Source organism: Prosopis cineraria, unplaced genomic scaffold, assembly GCF_029017545.1.
Source record: "Prosopis cineraria cultivar Desert tree isolate PC_DT_omini unplaced genomic scaffold, ASM2901754v1 PC200, whole genome shotgun sequence".
NCBI classification, from domain to species: domain Eukaryota; kingdom Viridiplantae; phylum Streptophyta; class Magnoliopsida; order Fabales; family Fabaceae; genus Prosopis; species Prosopis cineraria.
Window position 1 is genome coordinate 22,744 of NW_026555527.1, and position 21,814 is coordinate 44,557.

The 21,814-nt window shown below is 33.2% G+C and overlaps 2 protein-coding genes and 1 pseudogene across 8 annotated transcripts; all 3 read right to left on the reverse strand.

Moving 5' to 3' along the window:
• Positions 1–896: 896 nt before the first annotated feature.
• LOC129295841 (putative disease resistance protein RGA3) lies at positions 897–3,997 on the reverse strand (annotated as a pseudogene).
• LOC129295843 (putative disease resistance protein At3g14460) lies at positions 946–2,622 on the reverse strand. The gene has a single exon (XM_054934424.1). It carries the CDS (start codon positions 2,620–2,622, stop codon positions 946–948), a length of 1,677 nt encoding a protein of 558 aa, XP_054790399.1.
• Positions 3,998–10,232: 6,235 nt separating the features above from the next.
• Positions 10,233–17,544, reverse strand: LOC129295844 (putative disease resistance protein At3g14460). Of its 7 annotated transcripts, none has more exons than XM_054934427.1 (6): positions 17,374–17,544; positions 13,503–17,245; positions 12,877–13,425; positions 11,922–12,762; positions 10,652–11,258; positions 10,233–10,519 (listed from the first exon to the last, which is right to left on the reverse strand). In XM_054934427.1, the coding sequence occupies exons 1-2, from the start codon at positions 17,498–17,500 to the stop codon at positions 13,554–13,556; spliced, it is 3,819 nt and encodes a 1,272-aa protein (XP_054790402.1). In that variant the 5' UTR covers positions 17,501–17,544; the 3' UTR covers positions 10,233–10,519; positions 10,652–11,258; positions 11,922–12,762; positions 12,877–13,425; positions 13,503–13,553. The 7 variants fall into 7 exon arrangements, with proteins under 7 accessions (XP_054790402.1, XP_054790404.1, XP_054790401.1 ...); XM_054934429.1 differs by lacking the exon at positions 10,233–10,519 and having other exon boundaries at positions 10,552–11,258; positions 11,922–12,132; positions 12,612–12,762; XM_054934426.1 differs by lacking the exon at positions 10,233–10,519 and having other exon boundaries at positions 10,552–11,258; positions 12,877–12,998.
• Positions 17,545–21,814: the final 4,270 nt, after the last annotated feature.

Genomic DNA, 21,814 nt, shown 5'->3' on the forward strand with positions numbered 1-21,814 from the left:
GTGACTCCAATCACTATCAATTAGTAAGCAGGGAATGTGATTTCTTCCCCTATGCAACCATATCTTTTTGATCAATGAACCAACTATTATAACCTCAAATGTGCAGACTGTGTTCACCATCTAAGAATAAATATCAGAAGAATTTGTCTGTCCATTGCACCATTTATGAGAGTTTGTCAACGGAAAGAAAGGTGTAATGTTGTTCAGGCTCGGTAAATGTTTCTCTTCAAAGTTGACAACTGTCAAAGATTTCAACTAAAGATTAGTAAATACATATTCTATAGTATCCTTTGCATGCTAAATTTGGTAAATATATAAATTCAAATGTGTTTAAAACATGACAAATTATATGGATCTTATGCCGAATTAATACATGCATGAAAGGATATTATAGAAATTAGAAAACAAGGTAACAAAAATCAGCTCCCGAACACAAATTAAACCATATTATTTCTCAAGTTAGAATAATATTCATAAGATGAAATTATATTCATGTTAAGCATCTTTAATATAAAATATAAATTTTATAGTAAACAATACTATAAATAATATAACAAATTATTTAAATTCCACGCAGTTGCATAAATGGATGAATATTTTATAATAATTCAAATTTTATTCACAAAAATAGTTATATATATTTAAAAAATAAAATGTAAAGTAAAAAAGTGTTGTGTGTGGGAATTTTTAAAATTAAAGTGATCGCGTGGCAATGATTTCCCCTTATCTCCTCTTCAACAAGACACTTCTCTATGGCACGATTTCCATTTTCCAAGGTTAGATGCTTCGCTTTTATTCCCTTATTTATTTATTTTTTTCCTGTAAAATTGGTTGCATGTGGGTGCATAGTAGGTGAGCGGCGGAGAGAGGGGAAAGCAAAAAATGTTAATTCGTACCTGATGAGGCTGCCCAATTTGATGTTGAAGACCCTTGTGATTCAGCAGTTCAAGTGAGTACACTGTCATCAAAAGTAATGAGGGGGATGTGAGCAATCTTTGACCACTCTCTGCCTTTTTTCTTTTGGCACCGCTTTTTAAGCTTTGGACAGATCATCAAAACAAACAGAGTTTGAATGGAAGTGGGCAAACCCTCCTTTGGGTAGCATTTGAGTTTAGGACACACTAACAGATGTAATTCCCGCAAAGCTGACAAGTGGCGAAGACCATTGTGATCCAGGGTTTTAAGATTGAAACACTTCTCCATAGCAAGTTCAGTAAGAGTAGGTGGCAATAAGTCTGGTTCGGGAAGACACTCGGCTTCTTCATCTTGAATGCGCAAATATTGTAGGCAAGTATGATTATGCAAGGCCCACTCCCTTCGAGACACCACCAGTTTCTGGCTTTCCGTGACAATAAGAAGCTTCACATTCCTTGGCAAACCCCCCTCAGAAAATGATTCCACTTGTGGGCAGTCATATATATGTAGAAACTTCAATGCTGGAAAGAGGATGTGCATGCGCTTTGGAAGTGATTTTAAACTCTGTAGTCCTTCTACGTGAAAGTAGTCCAATTTGGGGGCAGAAATTCCTCCTTTCGGAAATGATTCAAATTTATGGCACTCGATCAGTTCCAAAGACAGAAGGGAAGTTAGATGATGATCTTGCCCCTCACCAACAGATAATTCTAATACCTTAAGCGTGGGGAATAAATCAAGAGGGGAGGTCCTTAGGGAGTCACAGTTGTATATCGATATTCTTTGAAGGAAATTATGACCATGCGGCAATGGGAATTCCAAAGAAGAGCAATCTGCAATTACCAAGTTTTCAAGGCAAGTGTGGGCAACCGTATTCTCAAACATTTCAACCGAAAAGCATTCTGTGAAGGGTTCCCCGATGCGGAGAACTTTCAGAGTTGACGGAAGGCATTCCAATTGCACCTTTCCACAGTTTAATAGCATCAATTCATGAACGGATGGAGCCCGCAAAAGTGAAGCCACCAGCTGCTTGCAATTAGAGATGATTAGCGATGTTAAAGAAGGAAGTCGTGCTAGAATGTGCAGCCCTCTCAACTTGGGACATCCTTTTAAATAAAACTCTTGCAGACATGGGAAAGAACCATGTACATCTTCACAATTCCATTCCTCCCATCCCTTCATTTCCTCAAATCTAAGGATCTCAAGGGATACAAATGGAGTCATACAAGAATTATTCCCATAAAATTCAGGAACAATGGCCATAACACTATCAAGGCCTATAATTGAGAGTGACTTGAGAGTTGACAACAGACCCAATGATGGCAAGGATGAACAATATTTACAATCCATCAACTCTAACGACACTATAAATGATAATGTATTATCTGTTAACCAATTTGAAAAATTGGGACCTTTGAAGTTGCTAACTGACAACTTTTTTAAGTTTTGGGGAGGTTGGAGATTCTCGAGCACGTCACTTTCTTTGTGAGATTCTTCATTCTTCATGCTCCACCCAAATGCTAACTCCTCAAGGTGTCTTTTATTTTTCAAATTGGCAACTAAACAGTCCTTGGAATCTGTTGCATTTTGCAAATCTAAAATGGACAATGCTCCTCCAAGATCAAGATCGCCTAATTGCTTGATGTCCGTCTCTTCACATTCGCCCACAAAAAATGATGATAAAAATTGAAGATTTCTTAGCTCCCCCATTCTCTTTGGCATATTTTTCAGCTTAGTTTCACGAAAATCAAGATGCCGCAAATTTACGAGTTTGTGCAAGTCATTGGGCAATTCTTCCAAATCCTCATAAAATCCCAACTTCAGCGTTTGCAAGTTATAAAGTGAGCATATTGAATCGGGTAGTCTTTTTATACCGATTTTCAAAAGATCCAAATAATGTAGATGCTTAAGCTTGCCGATAGACTTGGGCAATTTAATGATGTTGACAAAGTTAAGACACGCAAGCACCTAAATTTGAGCAACAAATCTTGTATCATATTGTTGGACACAAACAAAAAAGGATTATGCGAATCATGCATGAAAGTGCGCAATTTCTCTGCATTGCATATAATTTCAAATTTTCTAGCAGAATCACCAAAATTCTCTTGAATATATGAAAAGTGGCGGGTAACTTTCAAGGCGTTTTGTGCTTTAGCTTCTTGCAACCTAAAACAAAAGTCTCGAGAAGCATTCTTTGCCAGATCATGAACAAGATCATGCATGACGTAACACGTTTTGTCTCCACTTGACTGTTGAAAAAATGATCTTGATAAAAGATCATGAAACAATTGATCTCCAACAACCTTTAAATCTTTTCTTTGTTGTGCACTAAAAAAATTCTCAGCCATCCACAACTCAATGAGATGCTCTTTGCTAAATTCATAATCTTTGGGAAATATGGAACAATAAGCAAAGCATCTCTTGAGAAGAGAAGGAAGGTGATGATTGCTCAATCTTAAAGCCAAGGTAATAATGTCTTTACCCTCCTCCCATATTTCACTTCTCAAAATGTCATTCCATTCCTCAATAGATGACTTTGTGTGCAGTAAGCTCCCAACTGTCTTTAACGCTAAAGGCAACCCCTTGCATTTTTTAATAATTTCTCTGCCAATCGCTTCAATATCAACATTTGAAAAATGAGCATCTCCATTGGACAGAGCATATTCTTTGAACAACAACCAACTATCTTCTTCTTTTAAATATATCAATGAATGTGTTTTAGTTGAGCGCACAGTTGAAGAAACAATGTCACTACGGGTGGTTATTAAAATTTTGCTTCCAGAAGCCCCAAATTTGAAAGGAGTTTGTAAGGCCTCCCATTCAATAAATTTTTCATTCCAAAGGTCGTCCAAAACAAGAAAGAATTTCTTTCCTGTTTACATCTCCTTCAATTTATTTTGTAGTACATTTAGATCTTTACTATCATCATTAGACAAAGTAATGGCCTCAATAATGGCTCTAGTCACCCTTGTAACATCAAAGTCATCTGAAACGCATACCCATGCTTTGAGCTTAAATCCATCTTGCACCCTCACATCATTGTAAACATACTGCGCAAGAGTGGTCTTACCTAACCCTCCCATACCCACTATGGAAAGGATGGATAACTGATTGCTATTGTCATTTTCTGATAGCAACCACTCATGAATGATCGCTTCTTTATCTTCATTTCTACCATAAATTCTCGTTTCATCCACCAAAGAAGTTGTCGGAACCTTTCTCACTGGTCCAACACTTGCACCTCCGGCTTCTTTCAATCTTAGTATATCCTTTTTACTTTCAAGATATTCTAGGGTGTGAAGGACTTGTTTGATCCTTGATTCGATTTGCTTGTCAAATAAACTAGCAGAACCAGATAAGAAGTTTCGTACCTTGCGTGTCACAGGACCAGATTGTGATTTAGCTTCCACCGCACGCTTTTTTTTTCGTAGTCGATCTCATCAAGGGCATCCTCAGCATCATAAACAGCATCTTTGACCATATCAAGCCAAGCTTTCACATTTGTATTGGTGATCTCCTTTTGCTCTGCATCGTCAATCACAGCATCGAGGGATAACATACAGATCTTCAACTTGTTCAGCAACGTCTGGTCCAGTCTCCTGCCTTGGAAGAAGTCAAGCACTTCACGGGAAGCCAGCCTTTCAAAAGCCACTTGGAGGAAAGAAGAGAGAATAGCACCACCAACTGCTTCAAGAGCCATGGATGATTTTGCAGAGAAGAAATTTGAGAGAGGAAGTGATACAGCAGACGAAGAAAAGGAAGGCAAGGCGGCCAATGCGTGGTAAAGGGGGCTTCATAGATATGTTACGTGACTGACCAAATGCGATGAATGCCCAGCTAGCAAATTCACGACGAGACAGAGACTTTTATTTGATTCTGCTCCACTTCCAAAATGGCGTCTGTCGCCTCCTCCCACTTGCTGCCCCGATGATCTTTTCATTTTTTTTAGTGACAATAAAAGCTGATTTTCTAGATCCTACGAATTTTCATCACTTGAAAGTGAGAAAAGAATTGAATATTCTAGCAAAGAAAAACGAAACTGAAAATGACAAAAGAATGAAGGAAACTCCATTCCAACAGCATGACTATTGTGATCTTGTTAAAACTAGCATCTCCTCTTCCTCCGTGAATTGATTTTTATTCTTGTCAAAACTTGCATTTTCTTCTCTGCGCGACGCTCCAAAAAATTCTGATGCCAAAGCTGTTTTCATACACCCAAACATGCTTAGGCACAAATGTAATGCTATTTGTCAAAGTAATCACTAATACTAAATTGCCCTGCCAAATATTTAGCCAAGGCAATATATTACGTGCAATTTGTCAATGTAAAAATTAGTAAAATGTTACATTCGATATTTATGTCACGCCCCCCCTCATTTGCTTCTTATAAATTCATAATGTCTCTTGTACAAAACATTCATTGCAGTTGATTTAGCTAGGTTCTTACTATCATACAGAAATTATCTTCAAATTTTTATTTAAAATAAAAAATAGTTTGTACATTTTTTTTGCTTATAGGATATGCAGCTTTTTATCTTTCCAGGTATAAGAAAATTTATCTAAAAAAAATGTCCTAATTTTCACCAGATAATATAACTTATTCACTAAATTATACGTGTTCAAAAATTCACTTAATTGCTAATAAGTAATAATAAGAATAGTTCTCATTAAGAATTTTAGCGAGAAAAGGAGCGCAGGTTGGAAATCGAAATCCAATCCAACATCACGATTGTTATTCTTTTTTAAGATTATATCTATTTTTATATTCAATCTTTCTTTTACTTAAATTATGCAGATTTTTTATATTTTCCAAATATATTTGAATTTGTTCGAAATAAAAATTAAATTATACAAATTGTTGAAATTTTGTTTAAATTATAAAAATAAATTCAAGAATGGATCATGTTTTTTGTTCTTTATTTTAAATATATGTTTAGTACTTTTTCAAAATAAACAGTTGTGTAATTTTAAAGATATGTTAACTTCAAGATTAAAAAAATTCGTTAGTGTATGTAATTTATTCTGTCAAGAAAACTAGAAACTTAATATAGTGAGGTGAGGACTCTCTTCTCTAGGTTTGGATGCTGAGGCACCAGGTGATGGCATTGGCTAAATGTTATCTTGATCTGTTTTGCACTTTTGCTTTGTTTGTAATGAAAGTCTTGCACTGTTTTGAATTTTAATGAAAGTAACCATTGGCGCGCGCGCGCGCACATATATATAAATTATATATAGTGCGAATTTTTCATATGTAAATAGAGTATGGTCACGTTTGGTTTCTGAAAAAGAAGGTAATGGAAAAGAATGAAATGATGAAGAATGGAAAGGAACGAAATAATCATGATTATAAATTTGTTTGGTAAAATATTTAAGTATGTGAAATTAGGCCCCGTTTGGTAGTTTGGAATCATGGAGAAAGAAATGGAATTGGACATGGAATCTGTTAACATGTGTGTTTGGTATGCAATAATTATGATTCTTTGGAATTAGGATTCAAGGAAATTTGATGGAATCCAATTCCATCATATGCATCATGGAATCCAATTTCATGGTTCCTTTTCTCCAATTTGCCCCTTCTCTCTCCTCCAATATAATTTTTTTAAATTTTAAAAAGGACACTTTAGTCTTTTCTTATTTTAAATACTTATATTTTATTAAAATTATATCAGGATTCGATCATTATACCAAACACACTTTTAAATCTAATTCTATTCCAATTCCGATTCCGATTCCGATTCCGATTCCATTAAAAACTCTTCCATCATACCAAACATGGCCTTAAAATTTATTTATATTATTTTTATAAGAGAAAATACAAATAAAATTAAAAATAAAAAGGTGGTGTGATTAACAGGGACATCTTTGTAAAAACATATTGAATTTAAGGTGGGTAACATAATTTCTTTCATTTTTCAAAGGCTTCCTCATTTCTAAAAATATGGTAATCCATATTCTTGAAAGATGCGATTCCATATCTCTTACAAGCAAGCAGACATAGATGAGAGAGAAATGGAGACACGATTACCCTTTCATGAGCCAAGATACCTATAACCAAACCGGATATGTATTTTTTGATTTTGACCCCGAAATGAAAATTGGGAAAGAACCAAAATCTCAAAAGCAAAAAACTACTTTCTCGGTTACAAAATAAAAGACATTTTTTTTAAATAAGATATTAAAAATTATAAGATATTTTAGTTCTTTCAATATGTAATTAATAAGATTTTTTAAAATATCTTTAATTATAGATGTAATAAATAAAATTTTTTAATTAAAATATCCCATTTAATATGAATAAATTTTAAAAGAGTATATAATTTTAGTGATAATTAATTAATTTATCGACAGTATGATTTAGTTAAATGTGTTATATTGAGGAAGAGTGCTGATAAAAACAAAAAAAAAAAAAAGATGCTTTAAAATATGCCAACACGTGATTAGGCGACTACTAGTTGTTAATTAAGTTTGAATTATCGGGGCTCGTGAGGCAGCGAGTGGATTTCTCTGATTTACATAACGGGGAGTTTGAATTTTAATTGAGTATAATTAATTATAAAAAATTAATAAATATAATTGATTTTAATTATAATTAATTATATTATAATGTGATTATGTTTGGATATTATTTTTTTAAATTTAATTTGACATAATTAAAGATGTTTGAATGTTTTAGTTAGAATTAATTTTAAATGTATAAATTATCATAAAAGACATTATTTTTGAAAATTAAAATATTAATAAAATTGTATATAATATTAAATTTGTTCAACTTTATTTAACAAATAAAATATATATTTAACTCATAGACTTGATTAATTATATAAATTTAAATTTATTTAAATTATTTATAATTTTATAATTTTATTTCTGTAAATAAAATTAAAGAGAGTATATAATATTGATCCATTTAATATGTTAATGAAAAATACACAATAAATGCGGATGAAAAGTGGATGATAGAATAACAATAAAATACATGGTGAGAATTTTCAAACACATTTTGATCAAGGCAAGAATAATTAAAATCATTGAAAGCAAACATATTTATAAATAAATACTATAAAAGAAGAAATAGAGTAAAAAATGGAGAATGAACGTGTAAAAGAGAGGGCATTAATTGCTCATTTTGAAATGGCTGCAGGGGCATATTTGGGATGGGACAAAATCCGTCAACTCGTGGGACAAAATCGATCTTTAAAAGCTAGGAGGGAGTAGCCTGATGCAGAATCGATTTGGAGGGGTAAAATCAATTTGCGAGGAAATTATGCTGTCATTCAATGATTGATCTTGGTCCAAAAAATCGATTCAAAACCCTATCTAAACAAGCTGAAATTATATTTCAAGTTTGTTTGGTTCGCTTGACGAAGCTTTAAAGTATAGAAAGTTGAGCTTTGTGCTTGCATTTTTGAAGTCCATGAACAGTTGTCCTTTCTTTGGTTAAAAAAAAAAAAAAACAGTTGTCCTTTGCATTTCAGCGTACAGGTATATGCTATGAATAATAGGAAAAAAATGATAATAAAATTTTACAAAAATATATAAATCACAGTCAAATCTCTGTTATAATTTTTCTAAAATTTTTAGGTAACCCCTCTGTCTCACCTTATAAAACACTTTTAAAGGAATTTCTCCGTCTTAAAATATAAGACACTTGAATAGATTAAGGTTTCATTAAATATATCAATTTTAATATTATCCTTTCTCTCTCTATAATTAATTTCTATCCCTTTTCTTTTCAATATATTAAATTATGAGTATTTTTTAAAGTTCATATTTTTATTTTTTAAAAATAAGGTTGTTAAATGTATTTAATGAGATTTATTAATATATGAGATTTTATCTAAAAGTGTCTTATAATTTAGGATGGAAGGAATATCTTTTTTACATTAATAATTTTAAATTAAATAAAAAAATTGTCCTCTATTTAAAATAAAAAATAACGTGTTCATGTGGAAAGAATTGATTTCTTGTTTAATTTTTGTGATTTACATAATAAAACTTATGATTGTTCAAACAAAAGTTATAACTGATTATTTTAAAAACTTGAACTTCAATAAGAAAAAAAAATTTCATGTGAAAAGTTGTAATTTTTTATCTAACTTTTACTATTCATGTAATAAAAATTATAATTACGTAAATAAAGTTGTGATTGGTTATTTTTGCAACTTAAACTTTTTTTTGGGTTATATCAGAACTTAAATTTTAATAATAAAAGAAATTTCATATATAAAGTTATAATTTCTTATTCAATTTTTACTATTTATATAATCAAAATTATGATTATTTATAATAAAAGTTATAATTGAGACTGATTATTTTTAAAACTTGTTTATTAATTATAAAAAAATTTCACTTAAAAAGTTATAATCTTTTATTTAATTTTTATAATTTATAAAATAAAGTTGTGATTGTTTGAATAAAAATTATTATTGGAAAGATAAAACCAAAGCCTGCATGTCAGCGTGCAAGCATATGTCATGAATAACTGGAAAAATAAAAAGTTAAAATAATAAGAACCAAAGTAAAAATGTTATCAGGTGAGAAGTTATTATTATTATAATGAAGTTGAATTATTAAGACTTTGGACTCAGCAAGTGATTTGTTTGATTCACAGCAATTATAGTTTATGCCTCTCGTTGATGACTTATGTGGACGTGAAAAATATGAGATTTCTACCTATTTCTTGATTTCATATTTCCTCTGATAATGAATTGATTACATTTGGTAGTAGTAAGGTATGAATATAATCATAATGAACCTATTCCAAAACGATTACTTGTTACAATATATGAAAAACTAAATGTATGTTCGGTTATAACTTTTAAAAACTATTTTAACAAATAATTTCTTAGATCTGTTAAGATATTTTTAAAAGTTCATTTCAAAAAGCAAAAAATTAGTTAAGTCTATCTAGAAATGTAATTTTAAAAATACCTCAAGAAAAAAAAAATATGTGTACGTACATGTATATGCATTGCAATTTGGCATTTCTCCCCTTGCTCTAATTTTGCACAATATAATTAAACAGGATGCAAATTGGCATTATAAAACACATAAGAACAAAAAAATGACTAGATTAAATTCGAGCATTTTTATGAAATAAAAAAAGAAACATAATGATAATAAAAAAATGATGTATATATTTTTTATTTTGACTATCCAACTAGATAAAATTCGAGCATTTCTATAATGAAATTAAAAAAAAAAAAAGAAAGAAAGTGAGACCTGCCGACATAAGATATGAAAGAAAACTCTGTTTTGAAGGTCTTCTTTTATTGGAAGATCAAAACAATATGGATAAGAACGAGCTTCAGAGTTAAGCTTGTTCAGGTTTTGGAGATGTAGCACAAAACTAGATTGTGTCTCGAAGAATAACTCTGATGGTATGTGACCCTTTGAGAGAATGTTTGCAGCAGTCAGGTTTGCCCCTCTTCATACTTCTCTATAATGTCAACCCTCATAAAAAGATTCTTACACAAAGTCCTTCTCAACATATATTAAGAATTGAAAGCAGCTCCATCACTATTTTTATCAGTTTGCTAAAGTCACTGTATCATGATAATGGCTTCATTTCCTTCCCTCCGGAAACAATTATTGAATCTCTATAAATCTGCTAAAAAGCACGTAAGGTAAGAACATTCAGAGTCAAAACTGGAATCTAACATTATCTCAAGCACAAAGAGACTTTGAAAAAGGAGTAATTAATCAAAATACAATCAAGAAGGCACTCAAGCACACTAACCCATTATTCACGTGTACAACAAATTAACTAACCATTACACTCCACAACCGAAGCTTAAGGCAAATTTTTTGGCTGAGAACCCAGTAAATATCTTGCAACATGGAGGCCATGGGCTTCTATACAACCTCTTCTTCTTCTTCTTCTTCTTCTTCTTCTTCTTCTTCTTCTTCTCTTTTTTCTTTTTTGAAAAACAAAAGACAAAATGAAAGGACGTTGATGCTCACAAGACTTATTCACAAGTTTAACCACTAAATGAGTGTATCCAATGAACGACAGTACAAGAATAGCACAATCTCTGTGATTGTCAAGATTCAGTAAGAAGATGGATTTTAACAGCCCTGAATGCACTTTGTTATCTTGATCTTCAATGCTTGATGGGATTTCATAGCTAGGCAGTCCAATGGAGTGGCTTACTCTCACTTAAAAACAAGATTTCATTTTCTTTCAAATCAATTTTGGAATTTAATTCCATCCACATACAAGACTATTTGGAGTCTAGGATCCCTCGCTTTAAGCAGAAATCTATTTTCCTTTAGAGCACACTAGGTCTGCACTCATGTTCTGCCCCAACTCCTCTGGTGTTGTTTTTGCAGAGAAATATATGGACCTGCTGCAAAAAAGATTACATGCCAGAGAATACATGACAACTAAAATAATATACACAATATTGTGAAAAGCCACCTTATCTGAGACCTTCCAAGAAGTTCCATCTCTTGAATAAATAACCCAATTAGAATTTCCAGATTGAAAGACAAGCATGTTGAATTTATATGTACACAAGACTACAAGGATAAATTCTTCTGCATCAAAAGCTACTGTGGCTTGTATAGCAAAACCTTCGACACAAAAACAAATGACATGGCTTTGGGATTTTATCATTTTTCTTCGAAAAGGATTTATAAGCATATCTGTATGATGACTTATTATCATGTAATGTGTGCGTGTGTGTATTCACTAGAAAATCTTGCAAAGGAGAACCTTGAAAAGCGAGCAAGCAAGCACACTGTAATTCTTACGTGCGTCATGCATGCTATATAGAAAGAACAAGATTTGTTAGCATCAAGCGTGCTATAAAAATGAGCCCAAACCCAAAATAGGCACAATCCTTTAACAGATCATAACTTTGATAGGTATAGAAGTTGAGGGGAAATTAAACCAATTTTTTAACAAAACTAGTGCAGAAGAGGAGAGAGAGAAATAAGTGAGAGAAGGGCAGATTTTGCATTGTCATTGAATAATGCAGTTGTTGAAGAACTATGAATTCTCTCACCTTCTAGTGTTCATATTTTGAGACCATTCATGGCTTTGGATCTTGGCTTCCACCTTTTGCATTCTTGCCATGCTGCAACGGCCTTCTTTTGAGTTTCATAACCAGGCAGTGTAGTTTCATCGTTGGCTTGTGGTTTCCACCCTTTAGACATAAATCTTTCTTTCTTCAGAGCACATTCTTTGGTTTTGAGATTTTACCAATAAATATAGACCTATTGCAAAAATATTACTTGTTAGATATTTTGTTATTTTGCATTTGTCTCTTGCGCTTTTGGTACAGTATGAACTGAAGCTAAGTGGGCTTTTTAAAGTGCATAAGAATAAAACATAAACTCAGTTGACATCTCCTAAACCAGGATCAAATATTAACACATTTTAACCAAAGTAGAGAAAACTAGATTGCAATCTGGCTTTGCTCAACAAAAATGTATGTCATGTGTCTTCAGCCCACATGTTTTTGGATTCAAAATTATTATGAATCAACACATGGTACTATATGCAAAAATGGAAATTCAGGTAAGAGAAGAGAAATCACCTTTAAGCTGGGAATTCCCCTGTATTTCTATACAGGTGATAATCCAAATTATCAAAAATGACATGGTAAATTGAAGCATCAAGAACCAAAAAAGCAATATTCAAATACGTAATGCACAAAGTTTTGGATTTGAAATTCCTATGCCAGAGAAAGTACCAGAAACGTTGTTAAGCAATTAGAGTCGGTGATCATCTCATTAATGATTTGTGACTCCAATCACTATCTATCAGTAAGCAAGGAATGGGATTCCTTCCCCTATGCTACCATGTCTTCTTGATCAATGAACCAAAGATTATAGCCTGAAGCCCTGAAATGTGAAGAGAACAATTGGGAATAAGCAGACCTTCCTTTGCAAAACATCGGAGTCTCTGTGTTCACAAATCCAAGAATAATATCAAAAGAGTTCGTTTGTTCACTGGACCATTTATGAGAGCTTGTCAATGGAAAGAAAGGTGACTAATGTTGTGTCTGAAGAAAATGGGTCGTCAGCTGCTCCTTCTCTTCACAGTGTCATGCATAAATGTTTCTCTTCAAAGCTGACAGCTGTCGAAGATTTCAACTAAAGACTTGTGAATACATATTCTATAGCATCTCCTACATGCTAAATTTGGTAAATACATGACATCATGTGTATTTAAACATGACAAATTATATGGATCCTTACGGAATTAATACATGCATGGAAGGATAATAAATAAAAAAGACAAGAATCAGCGGCCAAACACAAATTAAACCATATTTCTCAAATTAGAATAATATTCACAAGATAGAAATTATACTCCAATTAAGTATCTTTAATGCAAAATGTAAAATTTATAAAAAAACAATACTGTAAATAATACAACTCATTATTATTTGTAGCAAACCATATTTCAACGAGGTTCTTCTCTAGGGCATGATTCCCAAGGACAACAACACCCAGGGCCCTTGTGATTTGATGCTTTACTTTTATTCCCTTGTTTATTTATTTCTGTAAAAGGTGTTGCATGTGAGTGCATAAGAGATGAGCAGTGGAGAAAGGGAAAAGCAGAAAATCTAACTTGGTACCTGATGAGAGGCCATCAAATTTGATGTTGAAGGCCCTTGTGATTGGGCAGTTCAACTTAGTACATCACCATCGAAGGCAATTTGGGGGATGTGAGCAATGTTTGACCACTCTCTGCCTTTTTTCTTTTGGCACCGCTTTTTAAGCTTCGGACTTCCCCAAACGAACAAAGTATGAATGGAACTTGGCAAACCCTTCTTTGGGAAGCATTTGAGTTTAGGACACCCAAACAGATGCAATTCCCGCAAAGCCAATAAGTGGTGAAGACCCTTATAATCCAAAGTTGCAAGATTTGAACAATCGTAAAAATAAATTGTGGTAAGAGTAGGTGGCAACAAGTCTGGTTCAGGAAGACATTCAGCTTCTTCATCTTGAATGGCCAACGCTTGTAGGAAAGTATGATTATGCAAGCCCCACTCCTTTCGAGATGCCATCAGTTTCTGGCTACTCCTGATTTCAAGACCCTGCAGATTTCTTGGCAAACCACCCTCAGAAAATGATTCCACTTGCGTACAGCCCTCTATCCTTATAAAACACAACGCCGGAAAGAGGATGTGCATGCGCTCTGGAAGTGATTTTAAACTCTCTAGTCTTTCAACACGAAATTCAACCAATTTGGGGGCCGAAAATCCTCCTTTTGGAAATGATTCAAATTTATGGCACTCGATTAGTTTCAAAGACACAAGGGAATTCATATGATGATCGTGCCCCTCACCAACAGATAATGTTTCAAGATTACCACATTGCATTAATTCTAGTACCTGAAGATTGGGGAATAAATCAAGCGGGAAGGTCCTTAGGGAGTCACAGCCATGTATCCGTATTCCTTGAAGGAAATTATGACCATGCGGCAATGGGAATCCCAGAGAAGCGAAATTTAAAGTGATCAATCTTTCAAGGCAAGTATGGGCAACCATATTCTCAAACGTTTCAACCGAAAAGCATTCTGTGAAGGGTTCCCTGATGGCAAGATCTTTTAGAGTTGATGGAAGGCATTCCAATTGCACCTTTCCACAGCTTTGTAGTACCAATTCATGAACAGATGGAGCCCGCAAAAGTGAATCCACAAGCTGCTCGCAATCGACGATGACTAGCTTCATTAAAGAAGGTAGCAGTGCTGGAATGCGCTGCTCCTTCAACTTGGGACATCTTATTAAAGAAAACTCACGCAGACATGGGAAAGCACCATCTACATCTTCACAATTCCACTCCTCCCATCCCTTCATTCCCTTAAATCTTAGGATCTCGAGAGACGCAAATGAAGTTTTACAAGAATTATTCCCATAAAATTCAGGACCAACAACCACAACACTATCGAGACCTATGATTGAGAGTGACTTGAGAGTTGACAATAGACCCAGTGATGGCAAGGATAAACAATATTTGCAATTTATCAACTCTATCGACACCACATATGATAATGTATTATCTGTTAACCAATTTGGAAAATTGGGACCTTCAAAGTTGCTAATTGATAGATTTTTCAAGTTTTGGGGAGGTTGGAGATTCTCCAGCACATCCCTTTCTTGGTGAGATTCTTCATTCTTCATGCTCCAACCCAATGCTAACTCCTCAAGCTGTCTTTTATTTCTTAAATTGGCAGTTAAGCATTCCTCAGGATCTAGTGCATTTTGCAAATTTAAAATAGACAATGCTCCTCCAAGATCAAGATCGCTTAATTGCTTGATGTCCGTCTCTTCACATTCGCCCACAACAAATGATGATAAAACTTGAAGATTTCTTAACTCCCCCATTCTCTTCGGCATGTTTTTCACCGTAGTTTCACGAAAATCAAGATGCCGCAAATTTATGAGTTTGTGCAAGTCATTGGGCAATTCTTCCAAACCCTCACAAAACCCCAACTTCAGCGTTTGCAAGTTATAAAGTGAGCATATTGAATCGGGTAGTCTTTTTATACCGGTTTTCGAAAGATCCAAATAACGTAGATGCTTAAGCTTGCCGATAGACTTGGGCAATTTAATGATGTTGCTATATCCTGACAAATTTAAGACACGCAAGCACCTAAATTTGAGCAACAAATCTTTTATCATATTGTTGGACACAAACAAAAAGGGATCATGCCGCGAATCATGCATGAAAGTGCGCAATTTCTCTGCATTGCATATAATTTCAAATTTTCCAGTAGAATCACCCCAACGCTCTCTAATATATGAAAAGTGGCGGGTAACTTTCAAGACGTTTTGTGCTTTTGCATCCTGCAACCTCAAACAAAATTCTCCAGAAACATTCTTTGCCAGATCATTAATAAGATCATGCATGACATAGCACGTTTTATCTCCACTTGCTTTTTGAAAAAATGATCTCGATAAAAGATCATGAAACAGCTGATCTCCTACATCCTTTAAGTCTTTTTTTTGTTGTCTCGTGAAAAAATTCTCAGCCATCCACAGCTCAACAAGATGTTCTTTACTAAATTCATGATCTTTGGGAAATATTAAACAATAAGCAAAGCATCTCTTGAGAAGAGAAGGAAGGTGACGATAGCTCAATCTTAAAGCTGGGGGAATAATATCTTTACCCTCTTCCCATATTTCACTTCTCAAAATGTCATTCCATTCCTCAATAGATGACCTTGTGTGCAGTAAGCTCCCAATTGTCTTTAACGCTAAAGGCAACCCATTGCATTTTTTAATAATTTCTCTACCAATTGCCTCAATATCAACATTTGAAAAATGAGCATCTCCATTGGACAGAGCATATTCTTTGAACAACAACCAACTATCTTCTTCTTTTAAACACTTCAGTGAATATATTTTAGTTGAGCGCATAGTTGAAGCAACTTTGTTAGTACGGGTGGTTACTAAAATTTTGCTTCCAGAAGCCCCAAATTTAAAAGGGGTTTGTAAGGCCTCCCATTCATTAAATTCTTCATTCCAAAGATCATCTAAAACAAGAAAGAATCTCTTTCCAGTCAACATTCCTTTTAATTTATTTTGTAGTACATTTAAACTTTCACTATTATCATTACAGAAACTTATTGCCTCAATAATTGCTCTAGTCACCCTTGTGACATCAAAGTCATCAGAAACACACACCCATGCTTTGAGCTCAAATCGATCTTGCACCCTCACATCATTGTAAATACATTGAGCAAGAGTGGTTTTACCCAACCCTCCCATACCCACTATGGAAAAGATAGAAAGCTGACTGCTATTATATTGTTGTGATAGCAACCAGCCATCAATGATCTCATTTTTGTCTTCATTTCTACCATAAATTCTAGCTTCATCCACCAAGCAAGTTGTTGGAACCTTTCTCATTGATCCTACACCGGCACCTCCTCCTTCTTTCAATCCTAGGATATCCATCTGACTTTTAAGATATTCTAAGTTGTGAAGGACTTGTTTGATCCTTGATTCAATTTCCTTGTCAAATGAACTAGCAGAACCAGTGAAAAAGTTTCGTACCTCGCGTATGACAGAACCAGATTGTGATTTAGCTTCCACCACGCGCTTCGTCTCTTCGTAGTCGATCTCATCAAGGGCATCCTCAGCATCATGAACAGCATCTTTGACCATATCAAGCCAAGCTTTCACATTTGGATTGGTGATCTCCTTTTGCTCTGCATCATCAATCAATGCATTCATGGATAACAAACAGATGTTCAACTTGTTCAGCAACGTCTCGTCTAGTTTCCTGCCTCGGAAGAAGTCAAGCACTTCACGGGAAGCCAGCCTTTGAAGAGCCACCTGGAGGAAAGAAGAGAGAATAGAACCACCAAATGCTTCAAGAGCCATGGATGATTTTACAGAGAAGAAATTTGAGAGAGGAAGTGATATAGCAGGCGAAGAAAAGGAAGGCAAGGCGGCCAATGTGCGGTGAAAGTGGCTTCGAAGGGCCGCTGCTACTTACTTGACCGACCCAATGTGATGGAGGCCAGCTTAGCAAATTCACAAGACGACATTGACGAAGACCTTGATTTGACTCTGCTCCTCTCCAAAGTCTCCGCCTTTCCCCCCTCGCTGCCCCCAGTGATCATTCCATTTTTTAAAGTGAAATTGAAAGGTAATTTTCTAATTCCTAAGAATTTTTGTCACTTGAAAGTAGTAAAGAATTGGATGTTTATTTCAGCAAAGAAAAAAGAAACAGAAAATGAGAAAAGCAGGAAAGGATGCAACTTGAAATCTATTTTAACATGATGACTTTTGTTATTAATCAAGATATATCTAAATATGTTCCCAGCATGAAAAATTGATGAATCAAATCGTTGGAATTTTGTTAAATTATATCTCTCCTCTTTTTTTTTTTTTTTTTTTGGAATAAAGACAGTTATTATTAAAACATAAAAAGATTACAACGCAGGAACGACTCTTAGAGGCCCAAACAAAACGGAAGGAGAAACAACAAAAGCTGCGAACAAACTCGACAAAAACGAAAACTAGACATACAGACTCAACAGAACAAAAACTACCAGCAGAAACAAAAAGACTCGAGAAATAACTCAAGAAGATAAAGACCAAAAGGCCCAAGCCATACATTATCTGAACATGCAGATGCTGAAAAGAAACACTCGCATAAATTTCTTGTGGAATTAGTTTGAAAACTAGTTCATCATCAGTTTGAAGCTTGGCGAGTAAGAAAATGAAACGATAACTAAGTATTGAATTATAAGTTTGCCTCCCGTAGGATTTTGAGTGCCATAGCTTGAACTCAAGCAGCCATGGCAGTTGTGGAAACATTGCATGATGAGAAATGACATAACCCAAGACCATACAGAAGACACTATGAGAAGGAAAAAGAAAACAACAAAGCAACACATCATTTTGGACCTCTAAAGACTCTAAGCTGCTGCAAATCTTTAAAGGTCCTCGGTAGTTTCATGGAACCCTGCGAGATTTTTTTGGCAGAAACCCTGCGAAACCAGCGGTCTGTTTCGTTGTAGCAAAACAGAGGAAGCTTGCATTTGAGATGAATCCGAGAAGAGTCAACAAGACCAATATCAGCAAACTGGAATAGATCCCTATGAAGAGCAGAATCGGAGGTATTTTTTTTTCTCTCTATTGTTTGAGAGAAGCTTGAGTATATTTTTCAAGAAAATACTATACAATTTATTCTTTTTTTTAAAAAAAATTACTCATAAGCATTTTTTCATTGAAATCAATTATATTCAAAGCATAACTGGGCATTAAATATAATGAGAATTTAAACCTGTGGAGGATTAATGCTTTTTATTACTGGACCCAACTGTGGGTAATTTATTCCTTATTTTTAATAGATACACAGACAGTCCAAATTTAATTTAAACCACGGGTCCCATGAAAGCACGGTCAAAATTTTCACATGAAAATATGTATTGTTCTCTTTTTTTTTTTTATTTTTCTGATTCCAACCTACAAAACTGAAAAATGCTATGAATCAAAATCTCAATAAAAACATACTTCTGTTCATGAAAAAAAAATGATTTATAATTTACTCGCAGGGATGAAATTTGAGAGAGGGAGCAATAGCAGAAGAAGAAAAGGCAAATACTTTTGAAGGTGACAAAAAATAAAAGGTAATTTTCTAATTCCTTAAAATTTTCATCACTTGAAAGTGAAAAAAAAAATTATATATTTCAGCAAAGAAAAAAGAAACAGAAAATGAGAAAAGAACGAAAGGAAAAGCATAGAACTTGAAATCCATTCCGACCTGATGACTTTTATTGTTATTAAAATATATTATTTTTAAATATTATATAATTTTATTTTAAAAATAGTTTATACATTTTTTTATTAATATAAATTATGAAGATTTTTATCTTGCCAGATGTATTTAAATGATGTTCTAGGAATGAAAAATTAATGGCTCAAATTGTTGAAATTTTGTTAAATCATACTTGTTCCTTTTTATTTTTCCAGAAGCTTGAGTGTATTTTAAAAATAAAAATTTTCATAAATTAAAACAAAATATTATACAATTTAATATTTATTTTAAAGAGATGCATGCGTATAAATGTATTCATTAAATTAGGCAGTGCTAAAAAATTCACTAAATTGCCAATAATTAAAATAAAAATAGTTATTATAATGAACGATTATGAGAATATGATAGATATTTTACACCTCAAATGTTATGCAATGAAAAATGACTACCTAAATTTTCTTTTTCTTTTTTTATTTTATCATTCGGCTAAAGTTTCTAAATATTAAGTTTATATGTGGGTGTAGAACAGAATTTTTTTTGGTCTTTTGTGTTGGCATATCTTGTAAGAAATTTACTCTGTCATCCCAAGACATTATTCTTAAGAACAATTCTGACATAATTGTTGGAACTTCTTAAAATAAAACAAAACTTTCAAATAAAATAAATAGTATGACAAAACAGTAATTACTAGAATTTTATTTTTTTAACAACAACCAGCCATCTCCATCTTTTAAATACATCAATGAATGTATTTTAGTTGAACGCATAGTTGAAGTAATAATGTAACTACAGGTGGTTATTAGAATTTTGCTTTCAGAAGTCCCAAATTTAAAAGGGGCGGCCTCCCATTCAATAAAATTTTCTTTCCAAAGGTCATTCAAAACCAGAAAGAATCTCATTCCGGTCAATAGTCCCTTCAATTTATTTTGTAATGCATTTAAATCTTTACTATCATTATTATACAAAGTTATTGCCTCAATGATTGCTCCAGTCAGCCTTGTTACATTAAAGTCATCAGAAACACACGCCCGGCCTTTCAGCTTTAATACATCTTGCACCCTCTTATCATTGTAAATATACTGCGAAAGAGTGGTCTTACCCAGCCCTCCCATTCCCACTATGGAAAGGATAGATAGCTGATTGCTAATATCACTTTCTGAGAGCAACCACTCATCAATGATCATGTCTTTGTCTTTATTTCTACCATAAATTCCAGCTTCATCCACCAAAAATGTTGTTGGAAACTTTCTCACTGATCCTACGGCGGCCCCTCCGCCTTCTTTCAATCCTTTTGACTTTTAAGATAATCTAAGTTGTGAAGGACTTGTTTGATCCTTGATTCGATTTCCTTATAATGAACTGGAAGAACCAGTGAAGAAGTTTCGTACCTTGCGTGTGACAATACCAGATTGGGATTCAGCTTCCGTCGTGCGCTTTGTCTCTTCGTAGTCAATCTCATCAAGGACATCCTCAGCATCATAGACAGCATCTTTCCCACTTGCTGCCCCAATGATCACCCCCTTTTTTTAAGGTGACAGTGTGACACTAAAAGGTAATTTTCGTCACTTGAGAGAGAGACCATAATTGTATATTTCAACAAAAGGGGGAAAAACAGAAAATGAGAAAAGAAGGAAAGGGCAGAACTTGAAATCCATTTCAGCATGATGACTTTTAATCTTTTTAAAATTACATTAATTTTCAAATTTTATACTCCCTCCATTCAAAAAATGCAAAAACGTAAGGTATTTTTTAAGAAGTTGAATGTTTAAAAATGTAAGGTATTTTTAATTTTTTGAGGTGTAATTATTAGTGACTTTATATTTATTATAAGGTGTTTGATAGGGGTAAATATGAAAAGATAGAGTTAATTTGAAAGTGGATAATTACTTTATTGGAGGGTGAAATTCGATTAAAAATACCTTACAATTTGAACAGATGAAGTATATATATTTTATACGATTTTTATTTATATAAACTGTGCAGATTTTTATCTTTCCTTGTATATATAAGTTTGTTCCCAGCATCAAAAATTAATGAGCAAAATTGTTGGAATATAATTAAATTATATTTTTCCTCTTTATAACCTTGAATATATTTTAAAAATGAATTTTTTAAAAAAATATTATGCAATATATTCTTTATTTTAAATAGATATAATTTATTCATTAAATTACACCGTGTTCAAAAATTCACTTACTCCTTTGGTCTTTTTTAATAAATCACATTTTACAATGTTTTTTAATCTTTGATTTATAATTTTAAAAATATTTTTCAATAAATTTTTAAAAGAAGTGCAATATTTTAATTTTCAAGAAAAATCTTCCCTGATGTCAAGTCGCTCTTTTTTTAAATATAGAGACAAAATTGAAAAGTAATTATTTTTAAGACCATTTTATTATTTTAACTAATCCACTTTGGTTTTGGTGAGTTAAATAGAAGTAATTCTAAAAAGGATTGGAGGGACTAATTGCTAATAATTAATAATAAAAATACTTAATTTAACTAATGATTATTAGAATATGTTTAATATTTTACATCTCAAATGTTCGTGCAATGAAAAATGATTAACTTTTGTTATTAATCTAACAAGTAGAGCTGTCAATTAGGGCCAGCCCTTAAAGAGCCAAGACCTAAAGGGGCTAGCCTAATAAACTCGATTATATATCAGGGT

Bases quoted from the DNA above. Each gene is read 5' to 3' on its own strand.
- LOC129295843 (XM_054934424.1), bottom strand. From the start codon at position 2,622: ATGGGGGAGCTAAGAAATCTTCAATTTTTATCATCATTTTTTGTGGGC.
- LOC129295844 (XM_054934427.1), bottom strand. From the start codon at position 17,500: ATGATCACTGGGGGCAGCGAGGGGGGAAAGGCGGAGACTTTGGAGAGG. The intron at 17,246-17,373 runs GTAAGTAGCAGC...TGGCTCTTGAAG, and splicing joins CATCACATTGGGTCGGTCAA to CATTTGGTGGTTCTATTCTC.